Source organism: Doryrhamphus excisus, chromosome 2 (assembly GCF_030265055.1).
Source record: "Doryrhamphus excisus isolate RoL2022-K1 chromosome 2, RoL_Dexc_1.0, whole genome shotgun sequence".
NCBI lineage: Eukaryota > Metazoa > Chordata > Actinopteri > Syngnathiformes > Syngnathidae > Doryrhamphus > Doryrhamphus excisus.
Window position 1 is genome coordinate 6,222,773 of NC_080467.1, and position 25,407 is coordinate 6,248,179.

Below are 25,407 nucleotides of genomic sequence, written 5' to 3' on the forward strand. Positions count from 1 at the left end.
GGTGGGGCAGAGCTTAGTTTTGGGTGTTACACACCAGTGGTGTGGATTTTGTCCGCACTGGAATTACAACCCCTGGCAAAAATGATGGAATCACCAGTCAGTTGATTCATTTCGTAGGAAAAAAGCAGATTTCAGAAATGCCACAAAACTAAAGTCATTTAAAACTGCAACTTTCTGGCTTTAAGAAACAAGAAGAAATCAAGAAAAAAAGTTGTGATAGTCAAAAACAAATTATTTTTTAGATCAAGCAGTAGGAAGAAAATATGGAATTACTCAATTCGTTCATTCATTGATTCATTTTCTACCGCTTATCCTCAGAAGGGTCGCGGGGGTGCTGGAGCCTATCCCAGCTGTCTTCGGGCGAGAGGCGGGGTACACCCTGGACTGGTCACCAGCCAATCACAGGGCACATATAGACAAACAACCATTCACACTCACATTCATACCTATGGACAATTTGGAGTGGCCAATTAACCTAGCATGTTTTTGGAATGTGGGAGGAAACCGGAGAACCCGGAGAAAACCTACGCATGCACGGGGAGAACATGCAAACTCCACACAGAGATGGCCGAGGGTGGGATTGAACTCGGGTCTTCTAGCTGTGAGGTCTACGCGCTAACCACTTGACCGCCGTGCAGCCCGAATTACTCAATTCTGAGGAAAAAATTATGGAATCACCCTGTAAATTTCCATTTCCAAAACAAACACCTGAAATGAAATGAAATCTGCTCATTAGTCTGCAGTTAAGAGTGCTCACACCTTGGAGAGCTGTTGCACCATGAGGACTGACATGAATCATGGCTCCAACACAAGAGATATCAATTGAAACAGAGAAGAGGATTATCAAACTACTTAAAGAAGGTGAATCATCACGGAATGTTGCAAAAGATGTTGGTTGTTCACAGTCAGCTGTGTCTAAAATCTGGACCGAGTACAAACAACATGGGAAGGTTGGAAAAGGCAAGCATACTGGTAGACCAAGGAAGATATCAAAGCGTCAAGAAAGAAAACTTAAAGCAGAAAATGCACAGCAAAACAAATGAGGAACAAATGGGCAGAAAGTGGAGTCAATGTCTGTGACCCAACTGTAAGAAACCGCCAAAAAGAAATGGGATTTCCACACAGAAAAGCTCAACAAAAGCCATCATTAACACCTAAACAGAAAAAAACAAGATTACATCGGGCTGAGGAAAAGCAATCGTGGACTGTGGATGACTGGATGAAAGTCGTATTCAGTGATGAATCGTGAATCTGCATTGGGCAAGGGGATAATGATGCTGGAACTTTTGTTTGATGGCGTTCCAATGAGACTTATGAAGACGACTGCCTGAAGAAAAAAAAGGTGGTCTACGCGGTGCATGACACGCATGGTGGCTTCTGATGCGCAGTCCAGTAGGCCTTCCGCACTCAAGGCAATGAGAGGCGTTCATTTGGTTGGTTAAAATGACACTCGGCTGTGTTAAACCCTCTCTTGACTTCTCTCCTCCCTCTTTGCCACTTGTGGGAGGGACGGAGGCGTGGGTGCACCGGACTGCGCTGCTCACAAATATTGCAAAGTGCACCGGCCACACACCTTTAGCATGGTGTAAGTCTGGTCTATGAAAATAGAGCCCATTATGTTCACTTGTTAAATATCACTTCCGGCCATGCGACGACAACGTCATCGTTTTCAATAAGCAGCAGATTTGCTTGCCTACTTGGAACGGACAAGCTGGCTTTTTCAGATTTTCCCATTCTGGAAGCTGTCAGGTAATAAATACCACAGAATGTCGTTTCCGTGTGTCTGAAAGGCTGAAATGCTAAACTACTTGGCCGTTTTTGACCTGCGGATAGCCCCTCATTTACTTTTTTCAAAAGCGTTTACATTCCAGGACCATGTTGACCATTTTGGAATGAAAGGAAACAACTGAAAAGGATGATGTCAGACCCCATAAAGCCAGATCTTGCATTCTTTGATAAAAAGCCTCATGACGTCACAAAGCCATAAAAGCCTGTCTGCCCAGCAAATGGAGCAGAGAGCTGTTGCTTAAACTCTAAAGCAGATGCTAAGTTAACACAAGAATGGATTTGAATAATTACTCCATCAGAGCAGAGGTCACCCTCCCGATCGTGGAGAAACACTTTGACCGCATCCAGCCGGCCCAGTGGAGCATGCTGGCTACTGGGACCATTGATTCGGCAACGCAGGCCACCCTGGTGGATATGTGCACAGAGATCATGCAGAAACTTTGCGCGGACACCGTTCGACTCATCATACCAGAGCTTAAGCAGCTTACACCGAGTGAGGGCCAGAAGAAAATGAAGCTAAAAGTGGAAGGTGGTTTGAGCGCCTCTTTTGCGTCAGCACTTGGTGTCCCGGCGCAGCAAAGCGTTCATGCCCAGAAACTGGATTCTCTCCTCAAGAAGGAGATTTCTCAAAGAGTCAATCAGACGTTGTCTGCAGCCACTAGTAGCAACAATGAGCTGGTGGCACACCTTTACATCCCAGGAACATTTACTCAGATAGATGTTTTGGCTAAGATGGTGCAGCTGGCTTGTGGTGCTCTGAAGGTTTATCTGAGCAAGATGGCCGTATACACGCAGTGCTTCAGGCCGTGTCGGCGGCAAATGAGAAACCAGGAGTCTCTCAGTGGCACAAAGTGTGGGAATAAGCGTACATTGAACCAGGAAGAAACCAGAGAGACGGTGATTAAGATCCTCAGAAAATGGACCAACAGCGAAGACGTGTCCGTCTCACTTAGAACAACTCGTGAACTTAAGAAAACAGCAGCATCAATCGCTGAAACCATCATCAACCTGGACTACGCTGGAGCCACGGAAGGGAGCCACCGTCGCTCATCTACGCCACATTTCAATCTGGGGCTTATAAAGGATCAACTCTGCGACTTCTTTGAATCCCAGACAAGCAGCAATGAATCATCTTGCAAACCCAGATTTTTCAACTTTTGCCAAAAGATGTTGGACGACCTGACCTCTGACCTGCAGACAGTGCGATGCCACTGCATGCGAATGTGTTGGGAAACAGAGATCTGCCTTCCTGGCAGTGTGCCGCACATCCTCAAGCCTGACGCTGATACTCTGCTCAGTTTACGAGCATGCCAGTCAGGTCTTGAGGACGTGTTTCACAAAGTGCCGGTACCAGTAGCGGATTCCAGTATAGATGTGGACAAGCTCCGCCACGAAGCAGACTCATTCTCACAAGAACTGGAGGACAAAATCTACCGTTACATGACCACCAACCGAACTACTGGACAATCAGCAGAAGTTTGGAAGTCCTTTTCTGAGTCGCTCATTTTGGTAGTGGACAAAGAAAAACCAGAGAATATCCAAGTTTTGCGTAAGATCATAGAAGACAGAACCGCAAAATTTGTCCAGCAACTACTCCTGTGGCTCAAAATGGAACCAGTGACAAGAGGGAACCATGCAGATGAAGTCTATGGTTGCTTGAATGACATTGACACGCTTATCGTAGGAACCATGATCCCGCAAAAAATTCCGATAGTATGTCTGCAGGACAGGGACGACTTTTGGCCAAAGACGCCGCCTGCAAATGAGGAATCAGACAAGCACACTTTCCCGCAACATTATGCTTGGGCATCATTTCACCAGCCATCGTCCACGCAGGAGATGGTCACCACTGCGCCCATGAAGACACAAAAACTGAAGAGTTTAGGCTGGATGAAATACAGTTAATCCCATCCCGATTGCGGCTCAGTAATCCCTCCCCTGCATTTCTGTGTCCTGCTTTAAATAATAATAATAATTTGGGTGTCTTTTTAAACCCTTTGGGGTCTCTAGAGGACAAAAAGTCTACTTCCTACTTGTCAGATCTACTAATGTTATGTAGAGTTAAAGGCTTTGACATACAGCCCAAGTCCGCTAGCATTAACCATGTGGAAAAGAACTCAATAAATGAGCATTTAGAGGTTTGAAATAATACAAAAATGAAATGAAATAATATAAATCATGAAGTTTTTGAGATGGGGCTGCACGGCTGTCGAGTGGTTAGCGCTCAGACCTCACAGCTAGGAGACCAGAGTTCAATTCCACCCTCGGCCATCTCTGTGTGGAGTTTGCATGTTCTCCCCGTGCATGCGTGGGTTTTCTCCGGGTACTCCGGTTTCCTCCCACATTCCAAAAACATGCTAGGTTAATTGGTCACTCCAAATTGTCCATAGGTATGAATGTGAGTGTGAATGGTTGTTTGTCTATATGTGCCCTGTGATTGGCTGGCCACCAGTCCAGGGTGTACCCCGTCTCTCGCCCAAAGACAGCTAGGATAGGCTCCAGCACCCCCCCGTGACCCTCGTGAGGATAAGCGGTAGAAAATGAATGAATGAAGTTTTTGAGATATTTGAGCAAAAAAAGGAAAATACCATGTTTTATAGCACATTTTGGGAATAGACTTTTTATGTTTGGCCTTGGCGTCTGGTTGCCCTTGGAATACATTTTAAATTTGAATTTTCTAATAAAAAAAAACATCTTCGGAAAAATCATATCATGTGTACAAACACCACCAAAGCTAAAATGTACCCAAGGGTAATTTAGAGTGGTTTGATGGCAAAAACATCAGCATCTTTGCCAATATCTTTGGTCATTACTATATTCTAGGATTGTAGAGTAAATAGATATTCTATAGCAAGGCCATCATTATAGGTTTTTGTTGAGTTTTTTTGGAATAGGTTTCCCAGTTGCAGGGAACTAGTGCATGAAAATAGGGACCACCAAGACTTAAAGAGTGATTACATCCATTAAAAAGTGATTACACCAATATGTCCCAAATATAAAGTCTTTTGGAGCCTTGTGCTATCAAGATATCCGACCCTATCAGAGGCAACTGATAGGCAGGCAGTCCCAACATTTACAGACAGATGAAGCACAAGACGGTATTGACATCGACCATGACGGTCAGGGAGATTAGACGCCACCTGGTTCTCTGTAGAATTTTCAAAATCAAACATGGGCATTGACTGGGCACCATAATGTTGTTTTGGAATGTTATTCAACAATGTAGTGCCCTAAAACTATTATTTAATAAGTCGTTATGATGGTCAACGTGGTTTTGCCCAAATTGACCACAGGGTGGGCTTTATCAACAGGGTGCAGATGCCAGCGGGTGCAGCTGAGCAAAAAGGGTGTTGGTAAACCTCACTCCCTGACGCATAAGAGTCACTCTGGACATGGAGGTGACAGTTGGGCTTTGAACTGAATTCTGCAAACCCTGATTCAAGCCACGGTCGAACATTGGACTGGCAGGACCAGGCTGCTTACCAATATTCGGTTTCTGACAGTACGGTATCCCAAAATAACCCGAGTCCCATGCCGTGACATGCGGTAATGAAGGCGTGAACAGGATCTTTGATCCTCTGAACAAAAGCCTTGCGATGTCATAACTATGTGGTCATGACGACCGGACTTTCTTACATTCTCTGATAAAAAGCCTCATGATGTCACAAAGTCGTAATCCTCCCATCTACCCCACAGCAAATGGAGCGGTGAGAACTGCTGCTGCAACGCTAGCGTTCAGTAAGTCAATACTACAATGGACTTGGAGGAAAATTACTCGATCAGAGCAGAGGTCATCCTCCCGATCGTGGAGAAACACTTTGACCGCATTCTGCCGGCCCAATGGAGCATGCTGGCTACTGGGACCATTGATTCGGCAACGCAGGTGGTCCTGGCGGACATGTGTACAGAGATCACGCAGAAACTTTGCGCAGACACCATTCGACTTATTATCCCAGAGTTTAAGCAACGTATACAGAGCGTGGGCAAGAAAAAAATGAAGCTAAAGGTGGAAGGTGGACTGAGCACCGCATTTGCTTCGGCGCTCAGCGTCCCGGAGCAGCCCAGCAAGAGCTCCCAAAAACTGGACTCTTTGTTCAAAAAGGAGATATCTCAAAGGGTCAATCAGACGTTGTCTACAGCCACCAGCACCGATAGTCAACTGGCGCCGCTCATTTACATCCCAGGGACCTTTACCAAGATAGAAGTGCTGGCTAAGATGGTGCTGCTGGCTTGCGGTGCTCTGAAGGTTTATCTGAGCAAGATGGCGATATACACGCAGTGCTTCAGGCCGTGTCGGCGTCAACAGAAGAGCCAGGAGTCCATCAATGGTGCAAAATGCGGCAACGTGTGCATATACAACCGTGAGGAAACCAAAGAGGCGGTGATAAATATCCTCCAAAGATGGGCTGACAGCGAGGACAGGTCCCTCTCGAGCAGTACAACTCGTGACCTCAAGAGAACAGCAGCGTCAATTGTTGAGACTATCATTAACGACCTGCACTATTCCGCCCCTGCAGAAGAAGGCCACAGTCGTACGTCGACACCTCATTTCGATTTAGGGCTTATAAAGGATCAACTCTGTGAGTTCTTTGAATCCTTATCACCGACAAGCAGCAATGAATCTTCTCGGAAACGCAACTTTTTGGATTTCTGCCAAAAGAAGTTTGGCGAGCTAACATCTGAGCTGCAGAAGGTCCGCTGCCGCTGCATGCGAATGCGCTTAGAAGAAGAGATGTCTTTAAACAACAGTGCGATGCCGACTAAATCCTCTGACACGGACACGGTGCTCAGCTTCCAGGGAATCCAGTCGGGTCTTGAGGACGTGTTTAATAAAGTGGCAGTACCAGAAGGAGATGCCAGTATAGATGTGGACAGACTGAGACACGAAGCAGACACGTTCTCACAAGAACTGGCTGACAGAATCTACAATTACATGACCACCAACCGAACTACGGTGCAGTCAGCGTCAGTGTGGAGGCGCTTCTCAGACCCGCTCATCTTGGAGGTGGACAACAAAAAACCTGAGAATATTCAAGTTCTGCACAAGATCGTGGAGGATACGTCCACAAAGTTTGTTCAGCAACTTCTCCTCTGGCTCAAGATGGAACCGATAATGAGGGGGAAACACGCAGATCAGGTGTACGGTTGCTTGAAGGACATCGACACACTCATCACAGGAACCATGATCCCACAAAAAAAGCTAGTTGTGTCCGATGGAAGGTCAGAAGCTCTGCCCTCACAGGTTCCAACAAGCTCCATGCAGAAAGAAATGGAATCGGACGCCACACCGGAAAAGTCCTCGCTCTCTGGTGTGATACGTGTTGCTTGGCCATCGCCGCTGCGCCCACCCTCTGCACAGGGGAAGACTCATGACACAGACACTTCCCTGTCAAAGAGCTCGGCTTCAGACAAGGTGAACGGTGCTTCGTTTCCTCCGGTCCGCTCAGCTTCCATGCAGGAGGAGATGGTGGCCTCACTGGTGTCAGTCCTGATCGTACAGCTGCTCACGTGCGTCCCAAAAAGAACCATGAGAGTCGTTCACTCCGTCGACACCCTGCCAATCATCCAGCGTCTCTCGAGGAAAGTGCTGCAGGACAAGTACTTGCGCGGCATCACCGACAAGAACCTTTACAGCGTCAACAAGGTCATGAAGGTGGTCATCGAGGAGCTGAAGCAAGAGTTTCACTCCACGGAGATGTTGGTGGAGGCTTTACTTTCTGATGAGCCAAGTTTTGACGATGCCATACTGAGGCAGCTGACGTTGACGATGGGCGCGCCAAGACCGCGCAGGACAAAAAAGATGTGTTCCACTGTGCACAAGGTTTTCCTTAGAACCTTCTGCATACGCCCCCCAAGAACACAATGAAACTGAGTACACTAAAGAGTAGCAAAGTGCGCTCCAGGAGCCAAGGATCTGAGAATGGGAGACTGAGATCGGATGTTGTGTGCATGTGGCCAACTGAAGTGCAATAATGATGCGAGGGTACGATGTTATGCTACCGTGGCTGGGACAGTGAAAATAAATGTCTGGTCCTATTTGTATTTAATGTCTATTCTCATTGGGGTGGTTGTCTGTCAAATGTTCTCCACCAGGATCCAGAGGTTTTCCAACAGCGGTTGAGTGGTTAGCACGCAGACCTCACAGCTAGGGTTCAATTCCACCCTTGGCCATCTTTATGTGGAGTATGCATGTTCTCCCCGTGCACTCTCCGGGTACTCCGGTTTCCTCCCACATTCCAAAAACATGCTAGGTTAATTAGCCACTCCAAATTGTCCATAGGTATGAATGTGAGTGTGAATGGTTGTTTGTCTATATGTATGTGCCCTGTGATTGGCTGGCCACCAGTCCAGGGTGTACCCCGCCTCTCGCCCAAAGACAGCTGGGATAGGCTCCAGCAACCCCTGTGACCCTCGTGAGGAAAAGTGGTAGAAAATGAATGAATGAATGAATTTATTCCGGGCTGCACGGCAGTCGAGTGGTTAGCACGCAGACCTCACAGCTAGGATTCAATTCCACCCTCGGCTATCTCTGTGGAGTTTGCATGTTCTCCCTGTGCATTTGTGGGTTTTCTCCGGGTACTCCGGTTTCCTCCCACATTCCAAAAACATGCTAGGTAATTGGCCACTCCAAATTGTCCATAGGTATGAATGTGAGTGTGAATGGTTGTTTGTCTATATGTACCGTGTGATTGGCTGGCAACCAGTTCTCGCCCGAAGACAGCTGGGATAGGCTCCAGCAACCCCTGTGAGGAAAAGCGGTAGAAAATGAATGAATGAATGAATTTATTCCGAGCTGCACGGCGGTCAAGTGGTTAGCGCGCAGACCTCACAGCTAGGATTCAATTCCACCCTCGGTCATCTCTGTGTGGAGTTTGCATGTTCTCCCCGTGCATGCGTGGGTTTTCTCCGGGTACTCCGGTTTCCTCCCACATTCCAAAAACATGCTAGGTTAATTAGCCACTCCAAATTGTCCATAGGTATGAATGTGAGTGTGAATGGTTGTTTGTCTATATGTGCCCTGTGATTGGCTGGCGACCAGTTCTCGCCCGAAGACAGCTGGGATAGGCTACAGCAACCCCTGTGACCCTTGTGAGGAAAAGCGGTACAAAATGAATGAATTTATTCCTCCACTTGGATCGGGAACATCTCTCTCGTGTGCCCAAATCACCTTGAAATATGCTCCTAAACGTTCCAGTGTTGTCGCTTATCAGATCTCTACGGTCTTTCGTGTCTGGAGAACATGTGAAAAGCCCGGAGGTTCATACAACCAACCTGTACCACCGGTTGGTGTGTGATTCCTCAGCAGGGTGTCACCTACTGTTGGGAGGACACTTGTCACTATAAGAGCAACCTTCCTCGCTCTGTCTGTCATCAAGCATGGCTCAACTGGGTGACCTGGGTTTCGCCAAAATTGCCGGAGAGAAAGCAGGTTAGTAAATATTGGCAAATTTACATTTTGTGTCAAGTGAGTACCATCAATGCATGCTTGCAATTTTATGCAGGTAAAGCCCTTGAATAAACATGTTTTCTAATCAAGTGTCACAACATTGTAAAAAGCAACTACAGCTCAAGGCAATGTGGACAAGAGAAGTCAAAGTCAAGTTTGTTTTGCAGGTGACTTTGCACGAGATCTTACAGAAGATGTCGTGAATAAGATTACGGGAGGAGGACAGCAGGCTCAAGATGACAAAGGAGGACCTGTCGGAAACCTCCTGTCGTTTGGTGGGAAGAGTGACGACGACAAAGGAGGACCTGTCGGAAACCTCCTGTCGTTTGGTGGGAAGAGTGACGACGACAAAGGAGGACCTGTCGGAAATCTCCTGTCGTCGTTTGCCGGAAAGAGTGACGACGACGACAAAGGAGGACCTGTCGGAGATGGTGAGTCTCAACTCCCATCGACATTTAGTGTCCGGTGGCACCCGCCAACCACTCAACACTAAGGATCGACCGATACATCGGCCGGACGATATTTGCGTTATTTCCTTGTTTCGGTATCGGCCGATATGCGCGTTGGGTTTGCCGATGTTATTTTTCCACCGCTGCGGAGGAGCAGTCAGCAGTTTAAATGTGTGTTTAAGGAAGTTGAATCCTACTGTGTTCAGTGTTTACATTTCAATAAATATTTGTTATCATGGTCATTTCTTCATGTAAATTGAGGGATCAAAAGCAGTATCGGCCACAAATATCGGCCCAAGCAAAATCGTCCATCGGCTAAGGGTGATGGGAAAAAAATCGGTATCGGCATCGCCCCCCAAAAAACCATATCGGTCGATCCCTACTCAACACATAATGAAAGTAATGACGTCATCCAAACTCAACATCCACTTGCCTCTCTTTCTCACAGGACTACAGAAACTTGTTGGAAATTTTTTTTAAACTACAACTCAGCAGACATCGACCCCCGATCAAGTGAGACTTCACATCCCAAATCTTCCTGGCTGTCAATGTGGAGAAAACAAGCAACTCCTCTTGGACATACATCTTATGAATTGGGAATGTATCATTAAGAATCCTTTGAAATAAATTATTCCAATGCTACCTCCAAATGTCATCCATTTCTGCTTTCATATTGTTTGCGATATGCTATGCTAATTCCTATTTTTCTGGCAAGACTGCTTGTAAAAAGTAAAGAACAGCTTTAGCAGGTAAACAAAAGCACACCCTGTTAAACATACGAATGAAAACAAGGGTGAGGCTGTGACTTCAACCAAATTCATTAGTTTCTAAGGTTTCTGGGGGCATTTGAAAAGGGTGTGTTTGAGTGAGAGTGTTGACGTGAAAAAAAAAACATGCGCCTAGACAGGTGAAACAGGTTGGCCCAGTCTGGACACGCCTACTTTTTATTCTGCCGACAAGGTGAGCTGTGGTTAAAAGAAGAGCCTCACCTGTACGGACGCTAGCAACCACACACACACACAAAGAACTTTGAGATGGATAAGCTGGCCTCGATGGTGGGAGACAAAGTGGGTGAGTTGAAGAAATGTTCCTCCAAGTGCCTCCTTTTGGTCACAGTGAGGCACTTGTGATCTTACCCGGACGAGGGTCTTGGTTTCACATGTTATGGTGTGCCATCAACTTAGCAAGGATGTCGGGGTCGTTGCATGTGGAGGAAAGGGTCAAAAGCTTTTGGCATATGACACACAACAAGCTGCTGCTGGCCTTTGTGTGCAGGTGACATGGTGGAGGACGCAGTGAAGAGCGCCCTGGGTATAGAGGACAAAGACAAAGACAGAGACAGAGACAAAGGAGGCTTTCTGTCCCTGTTTGGAGGAGATAAGAAAGACGACAAGCGGGACAAGGACAAGGGAGGCATGTTCTCGTTTGGTGATGACAAGAAGAAAGACGATGACGACAAGGGAGGCTTCTTCTCCAAAATTTTTGACCGAGACGACGATGACGACAGGAAGCAGAAGCCATCAGGCTTTAAAGGATTGTTCAATGAGCAGGAAGGCCAGAGGGGAGGAGGAGGAGGAGGGAGTTGGCAAGAAGGAGGAGGAGGAGGAGGACAACAAGGAGTCAATCTCAGTGATGGAGGTACGTGGGGAATTATAGCAGACAGCGACCTCTGCAGGTCAGGGCAGTAAGAAGCATGGCTTTTATAAGGAGGCCTTTTTCTGCCACTGAAAGAAATAAAATATACATATATATATATACTTTATATATATAAGATTATGAAATTATTCAACACAAAAGGCATGATAAAAAGACTTAAAATAGGAAAGTCATGATTATGAGATAAAAAGTCATCAATATGAGATAAAAAGTCAAAATTATGAAATACTTAAGTAATGAAAAAGACTTAAGATAGGAAAGTCATGATTATGATATAAAAAGTCATCATGAGATAAAAAGTCAAAATTATGAAGAAAGTCATTATAAAGACTTAAGATAGGGAAGTCATCATTATGAGATAAAAAGTCAAAGTTATTAAATACGAAAGTCATGATAAAAAGACCTACGATAGGAAAGTCATGATTATGAGATAGAAAGTCACGATTATGAGATAAAAAGTCAAAAGTACGAGCTAAAAACTCAAAATTATTATATATGAAAGTCATTATAATGACTTAAGATAGGAAAGTCATCACCATGAGATAAAAAGTCGAAATTATGAAATACAAAAGTCATGATAAATACTTAAGATAGGAAAGTCATGATTATGAGATAAAAAGTCAAAATTATGAAATACAAAAGTCATGATAAATACTTAAGATAGGAAATTCATGATTATGAGATAAGAAGTCAAAATTCTGAGATAAAACATTAGAATAACAAGACAGGAAAGTTCTATGACATAAATCGGAATTATGAGATGAAGTGTCAAAATTACAATATAAAGTCATCATTTTAACATTGTAAGTCATGAAATAAAAGGTCAAAATTATGGATTTTGACCTTTTATCTCATAATTATGACTTTCATTATGGATCTTTCATGACTTTCATATGTCATAATAGACGTTATCTCGTAATTTCAATGTTTTATCTAATAATTCTGACTTTTCATCTCAATTTTTTATTTTAATTCAAAATGGAGAATTCTGATCTAATAATTATGATATGTTTTTAGCTGATAATTTTGACTTTTTACCTCATAATTTGGATTATTTTATCTCAGAAGTATGACTGGGATATGATTGGGATAGTGGCGGGAACAGGCTATTATACTTTTATGATCATCCAAATCAAGCCCTCCCTCACATGTGAATTCAAACTTCCTTAACTTCCTTGGTTTTTCGGTGCAGATTTGTTTGATGATCTGATGAGCGTGGCAGAAGAAACATCCAAAGGAGATTAAGACGACGAGAACATCACCAACCTTTGGACCACTTTTCATCAGAACGGCTGGAATCCCAGCTGACTGAAAAGAACATTTGTACTGTCAGGTGGTCTCTGACAGCTCAGCTAGCCTAAACAATAAACATTAGTATTAGTATTCAGAAAATAATGAATGAATAATGGCTGCTTGGCGGTCGACTATGGTCTAGTCTATTATTAGTCAAAGCATATTGAAATACAAGTGATGTGTAGTAGAACATTACTTTAAGGCATTAATTACATTACCTTACATTACAGTACCTTAACACTGAAGTCAGCCATGGTGTGTCCCAAGTGAAAACAAAATTCTCCTCCCATTTTGTGCGGACGTGGTGAGTTTTTGGCTCTTTAAGTTGAGAATAAATAAATTCGAGGCTAAATGGTTAGCTCTTGAGCTTGTTAGCTTGGCTAGTTAGCGGCTGTCTGAAATCCCTACAGTGTAAGAGTTGAGCAAAGTGTTGTAAACAATGAATAACAGGAGTGTAAAGGTGACTTCAGGCATTTCATGTCTATTTAATAGTTTTAATTAGGGGTGTCCGATAATTATCGGCTGGATATCAGCATAAATATATGATATCAGTCGACGTCGGTCCCAATTTTTTTCCCTAATCATGAAAACCGATATTTAAAAAAAAATGCTGTAGTTATCGCACCACAGGAGATATGTCATGTTACAAATACCCGTATCGGTTGATATCGGTCTCAGAAATTGAGAGGTGGACAGTCTGGGCTTATCGGTTTTCGGCAGAAAGGCAATATCGGACATCCCTATTTGTAATGTTAAAAAAATATATTTAAAAACTGGTTTCTATGCTCGAAGTATGAAAATATTCCATTTATTACCATTGAATCCTGTATCACTGAAATTAATTTATCACCGTCAGGTCTGGAACCAATCAACCGCTATAAATGAAGGACGGCTGTAGTTTCATGTGCCCGCCACAGGGTTTCATAGATGCTAACTTAGCATGGAGCTAAGGTAGCTCAGTCAGCTCAGTCAAGAATGTTTTGTTGAATCTTGTTTAGACATCGACAGATGAGTTTGAATGACTGCTATCATTTTGTAATTGATGGAATTATAAATATAGTGTACACAACTAAAACATGTCTCATATTTCATGCTGAGAGTATAAGCTTGATCTGACAAGGGCGAGCAGTCGTTATAGCAACAAGAAACCATCCATCCATCCGAGTCACGGGGACAACAGCCTAAGCAGGGAAACCGACTTCCCTCTGTCCGGCTACTTCATCCATCTCCTTCCGGTTGATCCCCAGGCATTCCCAGGCCAGTTGAGAGACAGTCCCGCCGACATGTCCTGGGTCTACCGGGAGGTCTCCTACTGGTCGGGCGTACCCTAAGCGCCTCCTCTCACCTTAGCTCTGGGGGGGGGGGCAGCCACCCTACTGTATTTTGTATAGCATAATGACATCATAAGCCGGTGAGTTGTGCGGAAAAGTATGTATGCACATATATATATGCATAAATAGAACCACAATCCAAGCCAAAGAGAACACAGACCGCTAACGGACAATAGCCCACATCCACGCCATCCACATCCATCCATAAGCCTTAAGACAGACCCGGGACAGGGACAAGGAAAGCAGCAAAGCACAAAGACAAACGCTCAACTGCCTGGCAGAGCAACGCACACCCAGCAGACCCAACCCCGAGCCCCCGCCCCCTGAATCCCTGCCCGCCACCCGGTCCTCGTGAGCGAGACCAAGCCTCACCCCAACACACCCCGGCAACTACAGCACAGCAATCCCAAGCTGCTGCTGAGGCATGCACGGGCCCCACTGCTCCCGCTACGCCCAGTTGCAACGCCATGTGACTAATAAAAGGCACAAGATTATTTTCACATTATTTCATTGGCAACGAGCCACAACACACTGAAACAGGATCTGCAACCCAAGGTTGTTTTTGTATGATTTAAAAAAAAAATATTATTGTATGATTTTTAATGACCAAAAAATTGGTCCACTACCCACTGAAAACAAATCTGCAACCCAAGATTATTTTTGTATGATTTCTTTGGCAAAGATCCACAGCCCACTGAAAATGTGTCCGCGACCCCAGATTATTTTCCTATGATTTCTTTGGCAAAGATCTGTGACCCGCTGAGAACAGAACTGAAAATTGTCCCGTGACCCTCGGGAGTCTCTGCCTTAGAACCTTCTGCATGTACACCCCCCCCCCCTCCCCAAGAGCACAATGAAACTGAGTACGCAGTAGAATAGCAAAGTGTGCTCGAGGCTAGATCCAAGACAGACTGGAAATGTGACAAACATTCTGTTCATATCAAGTTGTGTGCAATAACAAAGCAAGGGTACAATGTCTATTGTCTATTTTGTTTTATATTTTATGTTACCGTGGCTGAGACCCTGGAAATAAATGTCTGGTTGATTTATATTTAATGTCCATCTTATGCGCTTTGGTGGTGCAGAGACTCCCAGGAGCATGAGTCTGTATAATGCTCTCCCACCAGGATCTACAGGTTTTCCAATCAATTGAATTCAATGAATGTCCTCCTCCTGGGTCTTTCTCCAGTTCTGATTGTTGGATGTAACAGGAACATCTTTATCAGGTGTTCAAAGCACCTTGATGAATGTCGGTGTTGCCGCTCATCAGATCTTTGGTCTTTCAAACATGTGAGCGTGCATGAAGAACATGTGAAGAGCCCAGAAGGTCACATTGTCAACCTGTATCACCGGTTGGGTTGTGACTGCCAACGGCCCCACCTGATTCCTCAGCAGGGCGTCACCTGCTGTTCTGTGAACACTTGTCAATATAAGAGCAACCTTCCTCCTTCCAACTCATGATCAAACATGGATCTTCTACCAGACGAGGTGCGTAACAAGATCATCTGCACGGTGGTTCAAGAGAAAATAGGTTAGTAAATGTTTATTTTCTGTCAACAGGCTACTTTTTAAGAGTACCAAGAGTCAAGGCAATGTGGTCAAGAAGTTAAAATTCAAAATGTGTCTTGCAGGAAACGTTGCAGAAGATGTCGTGAATCAGATTATGGGAGGAGGAAAAGAAGAGCAGGAGAAAGAGGAGAAAAAAGGACTGGATTTTGGAAGTCTCATTGGCGGCAAGAGCGATGACGACAAAGGAGGGGTTCTTGGAGACCTCATGTCCCTTGGCGGAAAGGAGGAAAGTGGAGATGGTAAATCTTCAGCTTTTACCAAAAATATGGTGTCCAATGTTGTTTGCGGTGATGTCATTCAAAGTTAACTTGCCTTTTTTTTCTCATAGGACTACAGAAATTAGTTAATATTTTTAAGTAGAACTCAGCAGACGTCCTCCTCAATCAACCAAGGCGTCCTAAATCTTCTTACTGGTTCGAGGTGTCAGTGTGGAGAAATCAAGTGCCTCACTTTATTTTGACATATTTCTTATTTGGCTGTTGTTGTCCCACTGTGGACTAAGAATGTATCACTGAGGATCATTTAAAATAAAGGATTTCCAATACTAGTCTTCCACTTCTGCTTTTCTATTTTTGGGTGATATTCTATATCCATGACAGCAACATAAAAAATAATCTCCACATTTGTTGTTCTATCTTGTAAAATGACCGCAACTGACCTGACCTGAAGTGGTCTATCAGGTCCGTTACGTGACCCGTCACGTTCTTGAGATCTGCAGGTCCAACAGTGTGAGCTCCTGACTGATGGGCACGCTGTTTTCATCACGCAGGAAGAGGCTGCGTACGGTGACAGTGATGGTTTTCCTGGGAAGGCTCAGGAGGTTTTGTAGCCTCTGTGCGGCCACCTCGATGTGCTTCACTTCGGAACCTGGAGCTGAGAGCCAATCGAGGTACGAGGCAGACTTTCAAGACCAGACAGAGAGACCAACAACGCTGACTGTTTAGGCCTCACCTGAGCTTCTGTGTAGCTCATCAGGTGGTGCATCGAGAATCTTCTGAAGAGCGATAGCAGGAACCTGAATGCACACGCTACGGTTGCTCTGCCCACTCACTGTCAACACCCCTGGCCTGACGACACATACACAGAATTTCACACAAGTCAAAGACTTTTGCCGCCTCTGATATGATCATGTCACTCACCTGTAGTAGCGACGTACGGCTGTGTAGGGCAGGCATGGGTAGCAAGAACCGTAAATTCCATTGGCGTCCGTGTCGAGTTCAGCAGAGCAGCGGGCACAGCCCGAGTATGTGATGTCGCCACTAAGCGCCGCTAGGATGTCAGGCGGCGGCGTGAAGCAGTGGAGGGTCGGCTGTGGTGCATTGTGTGAAGGCTGGAAGCGGAAGCTGATGACCTGGACTCTGAGAAGCACATCTCCTAAAAGACGACACAGTTTTAGAATGCTTACTGTCCAGGTTGTCCTCCACTATGAACTGAGATGTGCAAGAACACATCACAGCATATCATAACAACTCTGATACCTACTGTACATACATGCTCAATCCTGGCGTCCTGCACATTATTTACAGTCACCTGAGTAGCTCTGGGAGAGCAGTGTATCCAGGTCCAGATCCACACAGCTGGAAGTTCCACACATGAAGTCCTGCAACCTGCGGTCGGTGTCGTCCACAAGCCGTATGGAGCTCCATGGGGTGGTGTGAAGCTCGGGAAGATCAGATGTCAAGCCCTCCCTGACCAGTAGGAATCGGATATCCCAGACAGCATCTAAAATCGATAAGGTGATGAACGTGTTTGTCAAGATAAAGCCTTAAGTGGTCCAAACAAGAACCAAACCTTTGTATTTCCTAAAGCGTGGCAGCCAGTCTACAGCTGTCCCCCACAGCAGCAGTGCCCCCTGCTGGCTGTTTGCCTGCTCCACGGTCACAACAACCTGACGTTCCAGAGCGGACCTGCAGCAGGACTCCGCTTCTCCTCGCCACTCTGCAACATACATCACGAATGATGACCTTTAACCCAAGCGAGCACCAAAACCGTCATCTGACCCACCTGTGCTCATGTGTGCGTGTTTGACACGCAGCAAGGCGTGAACCAGCATGTTGACTTTCAGCGCCCACAGGTGGGCATATGGCAGCCGCCTCTGGTCCTGAGGGGGCCGGGGCTGCACAGAAAGCAGCAGGGGGCGCCGCTCTCGAAGAAAGTCACAGAGAGACGCTACAAAGCGAGCATGAACCTGATGACCACCTAATGTGGGGAGAAAGAGACTGTTGCTGAGGATAAGACAAATTATATTCATAGATCATACTGTTTATAATTTGTATAATCTGCAATAACCATACTATAGTCACTTATATCCCTATATATATCCACACTGTATCATAGTCACTTAATTGCACTACTGTACATATTACCGTTATTATACATTGTCACATTCATACTGTGCATACTGTTTATAATCTGTATAATCTGCAACAGCCATATTATAGTCATTTATATTCCTGTATATATCCACACTGTATCATAGTCACAGCCTGTTATAGTTTCTACATATATCTGTCCATTCACAGCTCTATTCTATTTCTATATTTACTTACTAATAAGGTATTTATAAATTTGCACTTCTGGTTGAATGCTAACTGCACTTTGTTGCCCTGTACAAGTGACATGAGCAATAACAATAAAGTTGAATCTAATCTAATCTAATCTAATTTTGAGTGTAGGGTAGGGTTGTAAATTGCTACCTGGGGGATAGTTGGGGGCACCAATGTGACCCAAGTTAAGCAGTTTGCTGCCAAAGGTGGACTGCAGTACCTTCTCTCCCCTCCAGGTGTCTTCGCGCAACTGCAGGCCTGAAAAAAAACTTCAAACCCCTGATTGGCTAAGTGGTCTTCAAGTATCAAGTACCCTTGCCTTTTCATGTTTGTGTACCTGTGATGAATACAACATCTCCAACACTGACGGTCAATGCCCAGAATGCCGCCCGCCGCCACAGGACCACCTTCATGTCCATGGCTGATTGGTCAGTCACAACCATGGTGGCCAGAGGGACCAGGGTCCCGGTGGATGGTCCAGATTTCACCTTCAATGTCAGAAGCACAACGACAGCCTTTAATTTTGGTACTATTCTGTGTCCGTCCGTTAGATTAGGGGACGTGAGCGTCAACAACTCACCTTCACTTCTTTTAGCTGACACGGATGGACGACAACGACCAGAACCCGATACCGAACGTCCACTTCAGCACACTGTTTGAGAAGCGTGGTGAAACCATGAAGCCCAGCTGCAATATTTCCATCTGAAGCAGACGCCTCCGTCCTGACATCCTCGGCGAGACGCGTTCTTTTATGTCTGGGACTGGAGTGCGAACCGCTGTCCTCCTGGGAGCACAGCACTCCATGTGAAGTGGCCTCCAGGACTACGCCCCCTTGTTCGGCACGCCGCTCCGGACTGAAGAGCTCATCGGAACCTCCAGTAGACCGCCGCGCTGACGGACTGAAGAGGTCCGGTGTACTGGAGGAGTCTTCTGATGATGTTTGGATGTGTTTTTGTGGGCTCTGAGAGAGGCTGCTGGTTGATTGGGAACCTCTCAGAATTAACGCTTGACTTAGAGTCCAGGTAGCGAGGTATTGGGTTGTAGTACTGGGCTGTGGTTCTCTAGTTTGTTCTAGGTGTGCGGCAGGGAAACATGAGTCTAGATATTCTTGAACAGAGACCGCACACTGGTCTTCCTCATCTGAGTTTGGCTGATGTCTTTCAACAGTCTCTGCGGTCTGTTCAGTTCTTGAGTCTGGACCATCCTGATCTGTGGTTTTAGTGTTGTTTTGGTCTTCTTCTTCTGCATCTAAAGAAAAATATTAGATATGCATGATATCTTTTTTTTCAGACTGCTACCAATAACGTTCTGCATTACAAAACCGATAGGGTACAGATGGGGGGCTCGATGGGGGTTTTTACCCCTCATCGCGCAGAATTTGATACAACTGGGACACAAATGTCCTCAGAAAGCGAACGTTTGTTTATAAGTCAGCTCAAGAGAAGTTAATGTCACAGGCGGGAGGAAAAAAATAGCGCTGGATTTGCTCACCCACACAGTATGGGTACGTTTGATCGGTTATGAGAACTATGTTTATGTTATTGCATTTATCAGTTGTCATAATTCCCTCATTTCATAATGATAGTACACCCTAATACTGCATGATAATTAAGAGTTAGGAATACAATATTACATGTTGGTTCCAAGTGCCTCACCGACAGGGAGGAGCCGGCCTTCACGCCAGGTGAGCTCCAGGTGTCGCCAGCGGCCGGATGGTCCCCCATCTCTCTCCATGGCACGGTTAGATGCTGAGGCTGGGCCAGGCGTGGAGGGAGGTGCCCCTAGGAAGACATGGATCTTTGGTCGCTCACACATCCTGAGAGGACAAAGTTCTGGAAGTATCTCTGGTCTCACTGTAAGAACAATATACAACGCACATGTACATTTTTTATGTAATTACAACTATTGGTTAGGACTTTCAACAAGGGTTATTTTTAATCACATTTAATATGAAAGATAACAACATACTGACTAAAATAACTTGTTAGTTGCGAGAAATGTCCATTTGGTGTGAGGGGGGGTGTCGACGTCACTTCGTCGCACTTTTCAAAGCTAATGCTAGTCAAAGCTACACAAACATTAGCGATAATGTTAATTCTAAGCTAGGCTACTGGGAATGCTCAAAATACGATACTCTCACATTTCAGAGTGAAGTTAAAGTTAAGATACCTCAAAGCTAAGCTACCGCTAAAAGTTCCTACACAAAGAGTTTGATGGTAAAGTTAGCCTTGGAAGCTAATGCTAAGCTAACACGGCAGCTTCAAGCTCCAGATGTTGAATGAACGTCCAGGTGCGGTGTGACAGAGAGGAAGAGGAGGGAGAGTCGGATGAAGAAAAAGGGGGAGGAGTTTCCTTGTTCCGTTTCCTCGCTGACTTTGTGACTTTTCTCTCTTCTTTGTTGAAGTTGTTTGACAAGCTTTAAAATCATAAAAATGTACCGGAACTTCGTAGGGCTGCTCGCCCGGGGGACGAGCGGCTGGCCGGGCGCCGTGGACTCGGTTCTCCCGGCGGCGGCGGCGGCGGCGTCGTCTCGGCTGCGGTACCGAGACTACTCCCAGGCCGTGGACCGGGACGACGACCCTAACTTCTTCACTATGGTGGAGGGTTTCTTCGACCGCGGCGCCGCTATCGTTGAGGACAAGCTAGTGGAAGACCTGAAGACTCGGGAGAGTGACGAGAATAAACGGAAGAGGGTCCGTGGGATCCTGCGGATCATCAAGCCGTGTAACCACGTCTTGAGTGTCAGTTTCCCCATAAAGAGAGACAACGGAGAGTGGGAGGTGGTGGAGGGCTGCCGGGCTCAGCACAGCCAGCACAGGACACCCTGCAAAGGAGGTCAGGATAGGGGGGTGGGGTCGGGTCGGGTCGGGTGACAACTGTGGGTTACTGGCCACTCACGTGGACCTCGCCATGTTTTGTGTGTGCGTGCACGCACTGTTATTATACGTGTGTCTGTACCTGTTTGAATGTTGAGTCAAGTTAAGTTAACACCCTGATCAGGAATGTTGACGCTCTGGTCTTGTGTGTGTGTGTGTGTGTGTGTGTGTGTGTGTGTGTGTGTGTGTGTGTGTGTGTGTGTGTGTGTGTGTGTGTGTGTGTGTGTGTGTGTGTGTGTGTGAGGGAGTGCGTGCGTGCGTGCGTGAGAAGAAAGCACGAGACATGTGACGACTGTGTACACTAGGATGTCTCCCAGCATTCCCAGAACACAAGTGATACATTGATGTCAACTTGAAGGGTAACCTCGACCCGCTGTGGTCATGTGACTTTGTGTTCCAGGGATCCGATACAGCATGGATGTGTCTGTGGACGAGGTCAAAGCACTGGCGTCGTTGATGACGTACAAATGCGCCGTGGTTGGTAAGTACGACGACACTGGCGTGGTGAAGATGCACGGAATCGCTTGTTTAAAATCACGGGATGTTTTTAGATGTTCCCTTTGGCGGCGCCAAGGCTGGCGTGAAGATCAATCCCAAGAACTATTCAGTAAGTTACCAACAGCACTCAAGATGGCCGACTTCTTTAAAGTCACATGACTTATTTCTAGGACAACGAGTTGGAGAAGATCACCAGGAGGTTCACTTTGGAGCTTGCCAAGAAAGGTTTCATCGGTCAGTAAAAAAAAAAAAACAAAGACACACCTGCACACGCATACAGGAAGTCCAGGACTTGTTTGTCTTCTGCAGGACCCGGGATAGACGTCCCTGCTCCAGACATGAGTACCGGAGAGAGGGAAATGTCCTGGATCGCCGACACCTTCGCCACCACCATGGGACACTACGTGAGTCCACGGAGGGACATTTCCTGTTTGGGACATATCCAAGTGTCTTTGTTTGTCTTTAGGACATCAACGCTCACGCTTGTGTCACCGGGAAGCCCATCAGCCAGGGAGGGATCCACGGTCGGATTTCCGCCACAGGACGAGGAGTTTTCCACGGCATCGAGAACTTTGTCAATGAAGCGGCATATATGAGCAAGCTGGGAATCTGCCCCGGCTTCCAGGACAAGACCTTCGTCATCCAGGTAGGAGAAACGTCTTTGTGTCCCTTTTGTTAGGAACTACCTGCACATGACAAGGCAATTAGCATTAGCATTAGTATTAGCCATAGCCTCCAAGTTGAGTCCTTTCTTCTGCTTCAGGGTTTTGGTAACGTGGGCCTACACTCTATGAGATACCTTCATCGCTTTGGGGCAAAGTGCATTGGAGTCGGAGAAGTTGACGGAAGCATCTGGAACCCGGAAGGCATCGATCCCAAAGAGCTGGAGGACTACAAACTGGTCTGTATTGGTTGTAGAGATGTATTGTGATGTAGCATTCTACATTAGCCACACGGTGAGACAATGAATGGGAGTCAATGGGGGAAAATGTCTGAAAATCAGACTGTGAAATGAATGGCAGTCAATGGGGCGAAAATGCGTGAAAATATGACAAAGTGTCAAATGAATGGCGGTCACAAGGACAAGATGTGATGGCCGGAAAAGGCATCTATTGCAGGTTGAAATGATCTCACAACTTGGCACAATAACGTAATAATCATAATAACAGCATGGACTACTTGTTGGCTCCGTAACTCATGTCAAGCTAAAACTCAACCCTGAACCTCCAAAGTCACTTCCTGTCCTCCACACAGCCGTTAACCTGTTCCTATTGGGACACATTTACTGTAACACGTATAACAGGAGTTTTAGGGCCACACAGTCAGGAGATGGAAAGACCTGGGTTGGATTCTCCGCTAGGCATCTCTTTAGGTCAGGGATTAGATTAATTGGCGACTCCAAATTGTCCATAGGCATGAATGATTGCTTGTCTAGATGTGCCCTGCCATTGGCTGGCCACCATTACTCTCTCGCTTGAAGTGGATAGGCTCCAGCATACCACCATGACCCTGATGATGATGATAAGCAGTATAGAAAATGGATGAATGGGGCTCTAATCATGTTAAAACCCATATTTACAAAAAAAAATCTTTTTATGACATAGCTATGAAAATATTCCGTTATTAATGTTGACTTTGCTGAAATTGACTAATCCGACGGCCGGGTCTGGAACCAATGAAGCGTGATAAAGGAAGAACTACTGTACAGTGGGCTGAAAACAACGTCCATGTGTCTGCAGGCCAACGGGACCGTGGTGGGCTTCCCGAAGTCCACGCCGTATGAGGGAAGCATCCTGGAGGCCGACTGTGACATCCTGATTCCCGCTGCCAGCGAGAAGCAGCTGACCAAAGGCAACGCCCACAAGATCAAAGCCAAGGTTTTGCACTCACAGCCTTTTATTCGTCGATCGATAGTGGCTTCCATTCAAATACAAACAGGTCTTGTGTCGGCCATCTTGTTTTTGTAGATCATCGCAGAGGGAGCCAACGGACCGACCACGCCTGAGGCCGACCGCATCTTCCTGGACAGGAATATCTTAGTCATCCCGGTCTGTTGACTCCGCTCGATTTCCAAACATGCAGAGTGATGTCGCCGTATTAACCTTTGCTCCGCCCCCCCCTCACCTTGCAGGACATGTACCTGAACGCCGGGGGTGTGACCGTGTCCTATTTTGAGTGGCTGAAAAATCTCAACCACGTCAGTTACGGCCGACTGACGTTCAAATACGAGCGGGACTCCAACTACCACCTGCTGAGTGAGTAAGCTCCACCCACATGTACCGGTGGCGGGGAAGGGTCGAAAACACGTATGTCCTTTTTCTCCGCAGTGTCGGTCCAGGAAAGTCTGGAGAGGAAGTTCGGGAAACATGGCGGCGCCATTCCGATCGTTCCCACATCGGAGTTCCAAGCGAGAATCTCTGTGAGTACACGACGCCAAGACCGCTCTGCCCCCCTGCTGGTCACATGTTGTATATCACATGTTGCTGTGCTATAGGGGGCATCTGAGAAGGACATCGTTCACTCGGGCTTGGCCTTCACCATGGAACGCTCAGCCAGGGTAACTCGCACCGCCGCTACATCCTGACCTCTAAACCTTACAATGCATCATGTGACTTGGTGAACCGCTGTACTGATTTCTGATCATGCTTTAACTCCGCCCCCTGGCAGCAAATCATGAGAACAGCCAACAAGTACCAGCTGGGCTTGGACCTGCGCACCGCCGCCTACGTCAACGCCATCGAGAAAGTCTTTAAAGTTTACAGCGAGGCGGGACTCATCTTCACGTAGCTGTCCGCCCGACTTGGCTTTACGTGTGTGTGTGCGCGCGTGTGTGGAATGAAAATTGTTTTGTTTTTTAAAAAGTCTTAAAAACACCAAAAAGGGACAAAAGCAAAGTTATTATTATTGGATAGGATCATATAATATTAATATGACTTCCATAAATATATTTTTCATGTCTTTTTCAAGGAGAAGTTGTAATCGTGCTCTCTCTCATGTCAATCATTTCCCCTCCACCAGCCCAGTCAAACAGTTTACTTTTGTACACACACAATCATTTACTGGTTTGTGTAAATGTGTATGTATGCATGTGTATACACACACACACACACATATATTTCTCCGAAATAAAAGACTGACGCTTTGTGCGTTTGTGTTTCTAGAAGTTGACTTCTAGCTTAATGCGATCCATTGTGGCGACTCCATAATCAGGAAAAAGCCGAAAGAAACAAACAAAAGTCATTGCAACAATCTGGCGCCCCCTTGTGGCTATTTACTTTGATACACAATCATTAATTTCTTCGCTGGTTTATATAAACATATACAATAATTCATCTATTTACTGCTTAACATATCACAGTTTAAATAAAGCTATGAAACACGATGGTTGTCATTTTCTTGCGTATCATACGTTCACCACGGTGTACTTAGGAACTTAAGAAGGAGCGAGAGAACTTCCGGTAGGAGGGACTAAAGTTTTTTCACCAATCAAAGCGCTGGGATTGCCACGTGAGGCCGGAATTCCCCCGCCATCTCCGGGGCTTTCCGCACTGACTGACAGGCTGTTGGTTACCACGGCAACCACACGGCCTGCTCCCAGACTGCTGTAATTGTCAGGATCCCTGCTTCCGGTACCTCAGCTACCCTTTCAAATTAAGAACCTGGAACCTTTTACAGCAACGATTGTTGATAATTCGATGAGCATTTTTACAATGTCTAACACTTATACTAGTTGTTTTGAGTTTTAAAATATCTCCCTGCAAAGTGCACACGTTTTTGCTGAACAGGGTACATGGAAATAAGCAAAAAATAAAGCAAATGACTCGCCGAAAACCCAATTCGTCGTAAGTGGAACACGAATTTTGTGGCTTCATGCAATATCAACAATATCGCTCCAAATATAAACAAAGTCGTTATCATAGCCTGAATACACTTATTTTGAAAGCACTCTTAGGA

The 25,407-nt window shown here is 45.8% G+C and overlaps 4 protein-coding genes across 11 annotated transcripts in view; 3 read left to right on the forward strand and 1 right to left on the reverse strand.

Moving 5' to 3' along the window:
- The window catches only part of shld2 (shieldin complex subunit 2), a 31,734-nt gene that overhangs the window by 5,228 nt on the left and 1,099 nt on the right, over positions 1-25,407 (reverse strand). Inside the window, exons 1-12 of one of the 8 annotated variants that reach the window (XM_058059236.1) lie at positions 20,518-20,907; positions 19,735-19,932; positions 18,660-19,327; positions 18,417-18,567; positions 18,230-18,337; positions 17,538-17,732; positions 17,325-17,471; positions 17,064-17,255; positions 16,673-16,907; positions 16,485-16,600; positions 16,192-16,406; positions 14,328-15,744 (exon numbers count right to left, since the gene is read on the reverse strand). In XM_058059236.1, the coding sequence (XP_057915219.1) occupies positions 16,231-16,406; positions 16,485-16,600; positions 16,673-16,907; positions 17,064-17,255; positions 17,325-17,471; positions 17,538-17,732; positions 18,230-18,337; positions 18,417-18,567; positions 18,660-19,327; positions 19,735-19,894 (2,148 nt within the window). In that variant the 5' untranslated portion in view covers positions 19,895-19,932; positions 20,518-20,907 and the 3' untranslated portion in view covers positions 14,328-15,744; positions 16,192-16,230. Of the gene's footprint in view, positions 1-14,324; positions 16,407-16,484; positions 16,601-16,672; positions 16,908-17,063; positions 17,256-17,324; positions 17,472-17,537; positions 17,733-18,229; positions 18,338-18,416; positions 18,568-18,659; positions 19,328-19,712; positions 19,933-20,047; positions 20,910-25,407 lie in introns of those variants that run through there. The other 7 variants (XM_058059244.1, XM_058059215.1, XM_058059275.1 and 4 more) reach the window with 7 other exon arrangements.
- Positions 5,524-10,326, forward strand: LOC131108313 (uncharacterized). The gene is made up of 3 exons (XM_058059285.1): positions 5,524-9,217; positions 9,403-9,666; positions 10,133-10,326. The coding sequence occupies exon 1, from the start codon at positions 5,543-5,545 to the stop codon at positions 7,652-7,654; it is 2,112 nt and encodes a 703-aa protein (XP_057915268.1). The 5' UTR covers positions 5,524-5,542; the 3' UTR covers positions 7,655-9,217; positions 9,403-9,666; positions 10,133-10,326.
- Positions 10,596-13,708, forward strand: LOC131108468 (U1 small nuclear ribonucleoprotein 70 kDa-like). Its single transcript, XM_058059429.1, has 3 exons — positions 10,596-10,755; positions 10,960-11,322; positions 12,533-13,708. The coding sequence occupies exons 1-3, from the start codon at positions 10,719-10,721 to the stop codon at positions 12,583-12,585; spliced, it is 453 nt and encodes a 150-aa protein (XP_057915412.1). The 5' UTR covers positions 10,596-10,718; the 3' UTR covers positions 12,586-13,708.
- Positions 20,362-24,835, forward strand: LOC131108321 (glutamate dehydrogenase, mitochondrial-like). The gene is made up of 13 exons (XM_058059294.1): positions 20,362-20,914; positions 21,356-21,436; positions 21,507-21,562; positions 21,624-21,687; positions 21,763-21,857; positions 21,920-22,099; positions 22,217-22,354; positions 23,193-23,330; positions 23,421-23,501; positions 23,585-23,708; positions 23,781-23,872; positions 23,948-24,010; positions 24,121-24,835. The coding sequence occupies exons 1-13, from the start codon at positions 20,512-20,514 to the stop codon at positions 24,238-24,240; spliced, it is 1,635 nt and encodes a 544-aa protein (XP_057915277.1). The 5' UTR covers positions 20,362-20,511; the 3' UTR covers positions 24,241-24,835.

Excerpts from the sequence above, each read along its gene's own strand:
- LOC131108313 (XM_058059285.1), top strand. The coding sequence starts at position 5,543 with ATGGACTTGGAGGAAAATTACTCGATCAGAGCAGAGGTCATCCTCCCG.
- LOC131108468 (XM_058059429.1), top strand. The coding sequence starts at position 10,719 with ATGGATAAGCTGGCCTCGATGGTGGGAGACAAAGTGG. Across the intron at positions 10,756-10,959 it reads GATGGTGGGAGACAAAGTGG|GTGACATGGTGGAGGACGCA; the intron begins GTGAGTTGAAGA and ends CTTTGTGTGCAG. Across the intron at positions 11,323-12,532 it reads AGTCAATCTCAGTGATGGAG|ATTTGTTTGATGATCTGATG; the intron begins GTACGTGGGGAA and ends TTTTCGGTGCAG.
- LOC131108321 (XM_058059294.1), top strand. The coding sequence starts at position 20,512 with ATGTACCGGAACTTCGTAGGGCTGCTCGCCCGGGGGACGAGCGGCTGG. Across the intron at positions 22,355-23,192 it reads AGCTGGAGGACTACAAACTG|GCCAACGGGACCGTGGTGGG; the intron begins GTCTGTATTGGT and ends ATGTGTCTGCAG. Across the intron at positions 24,011-24,120 it reads CCATGGAACGCTCAGCCAGG|CAAATCATGAGAACAGCCAA; the intron begins GTAACTCGCACC and ends GCCCCCTGGCAG.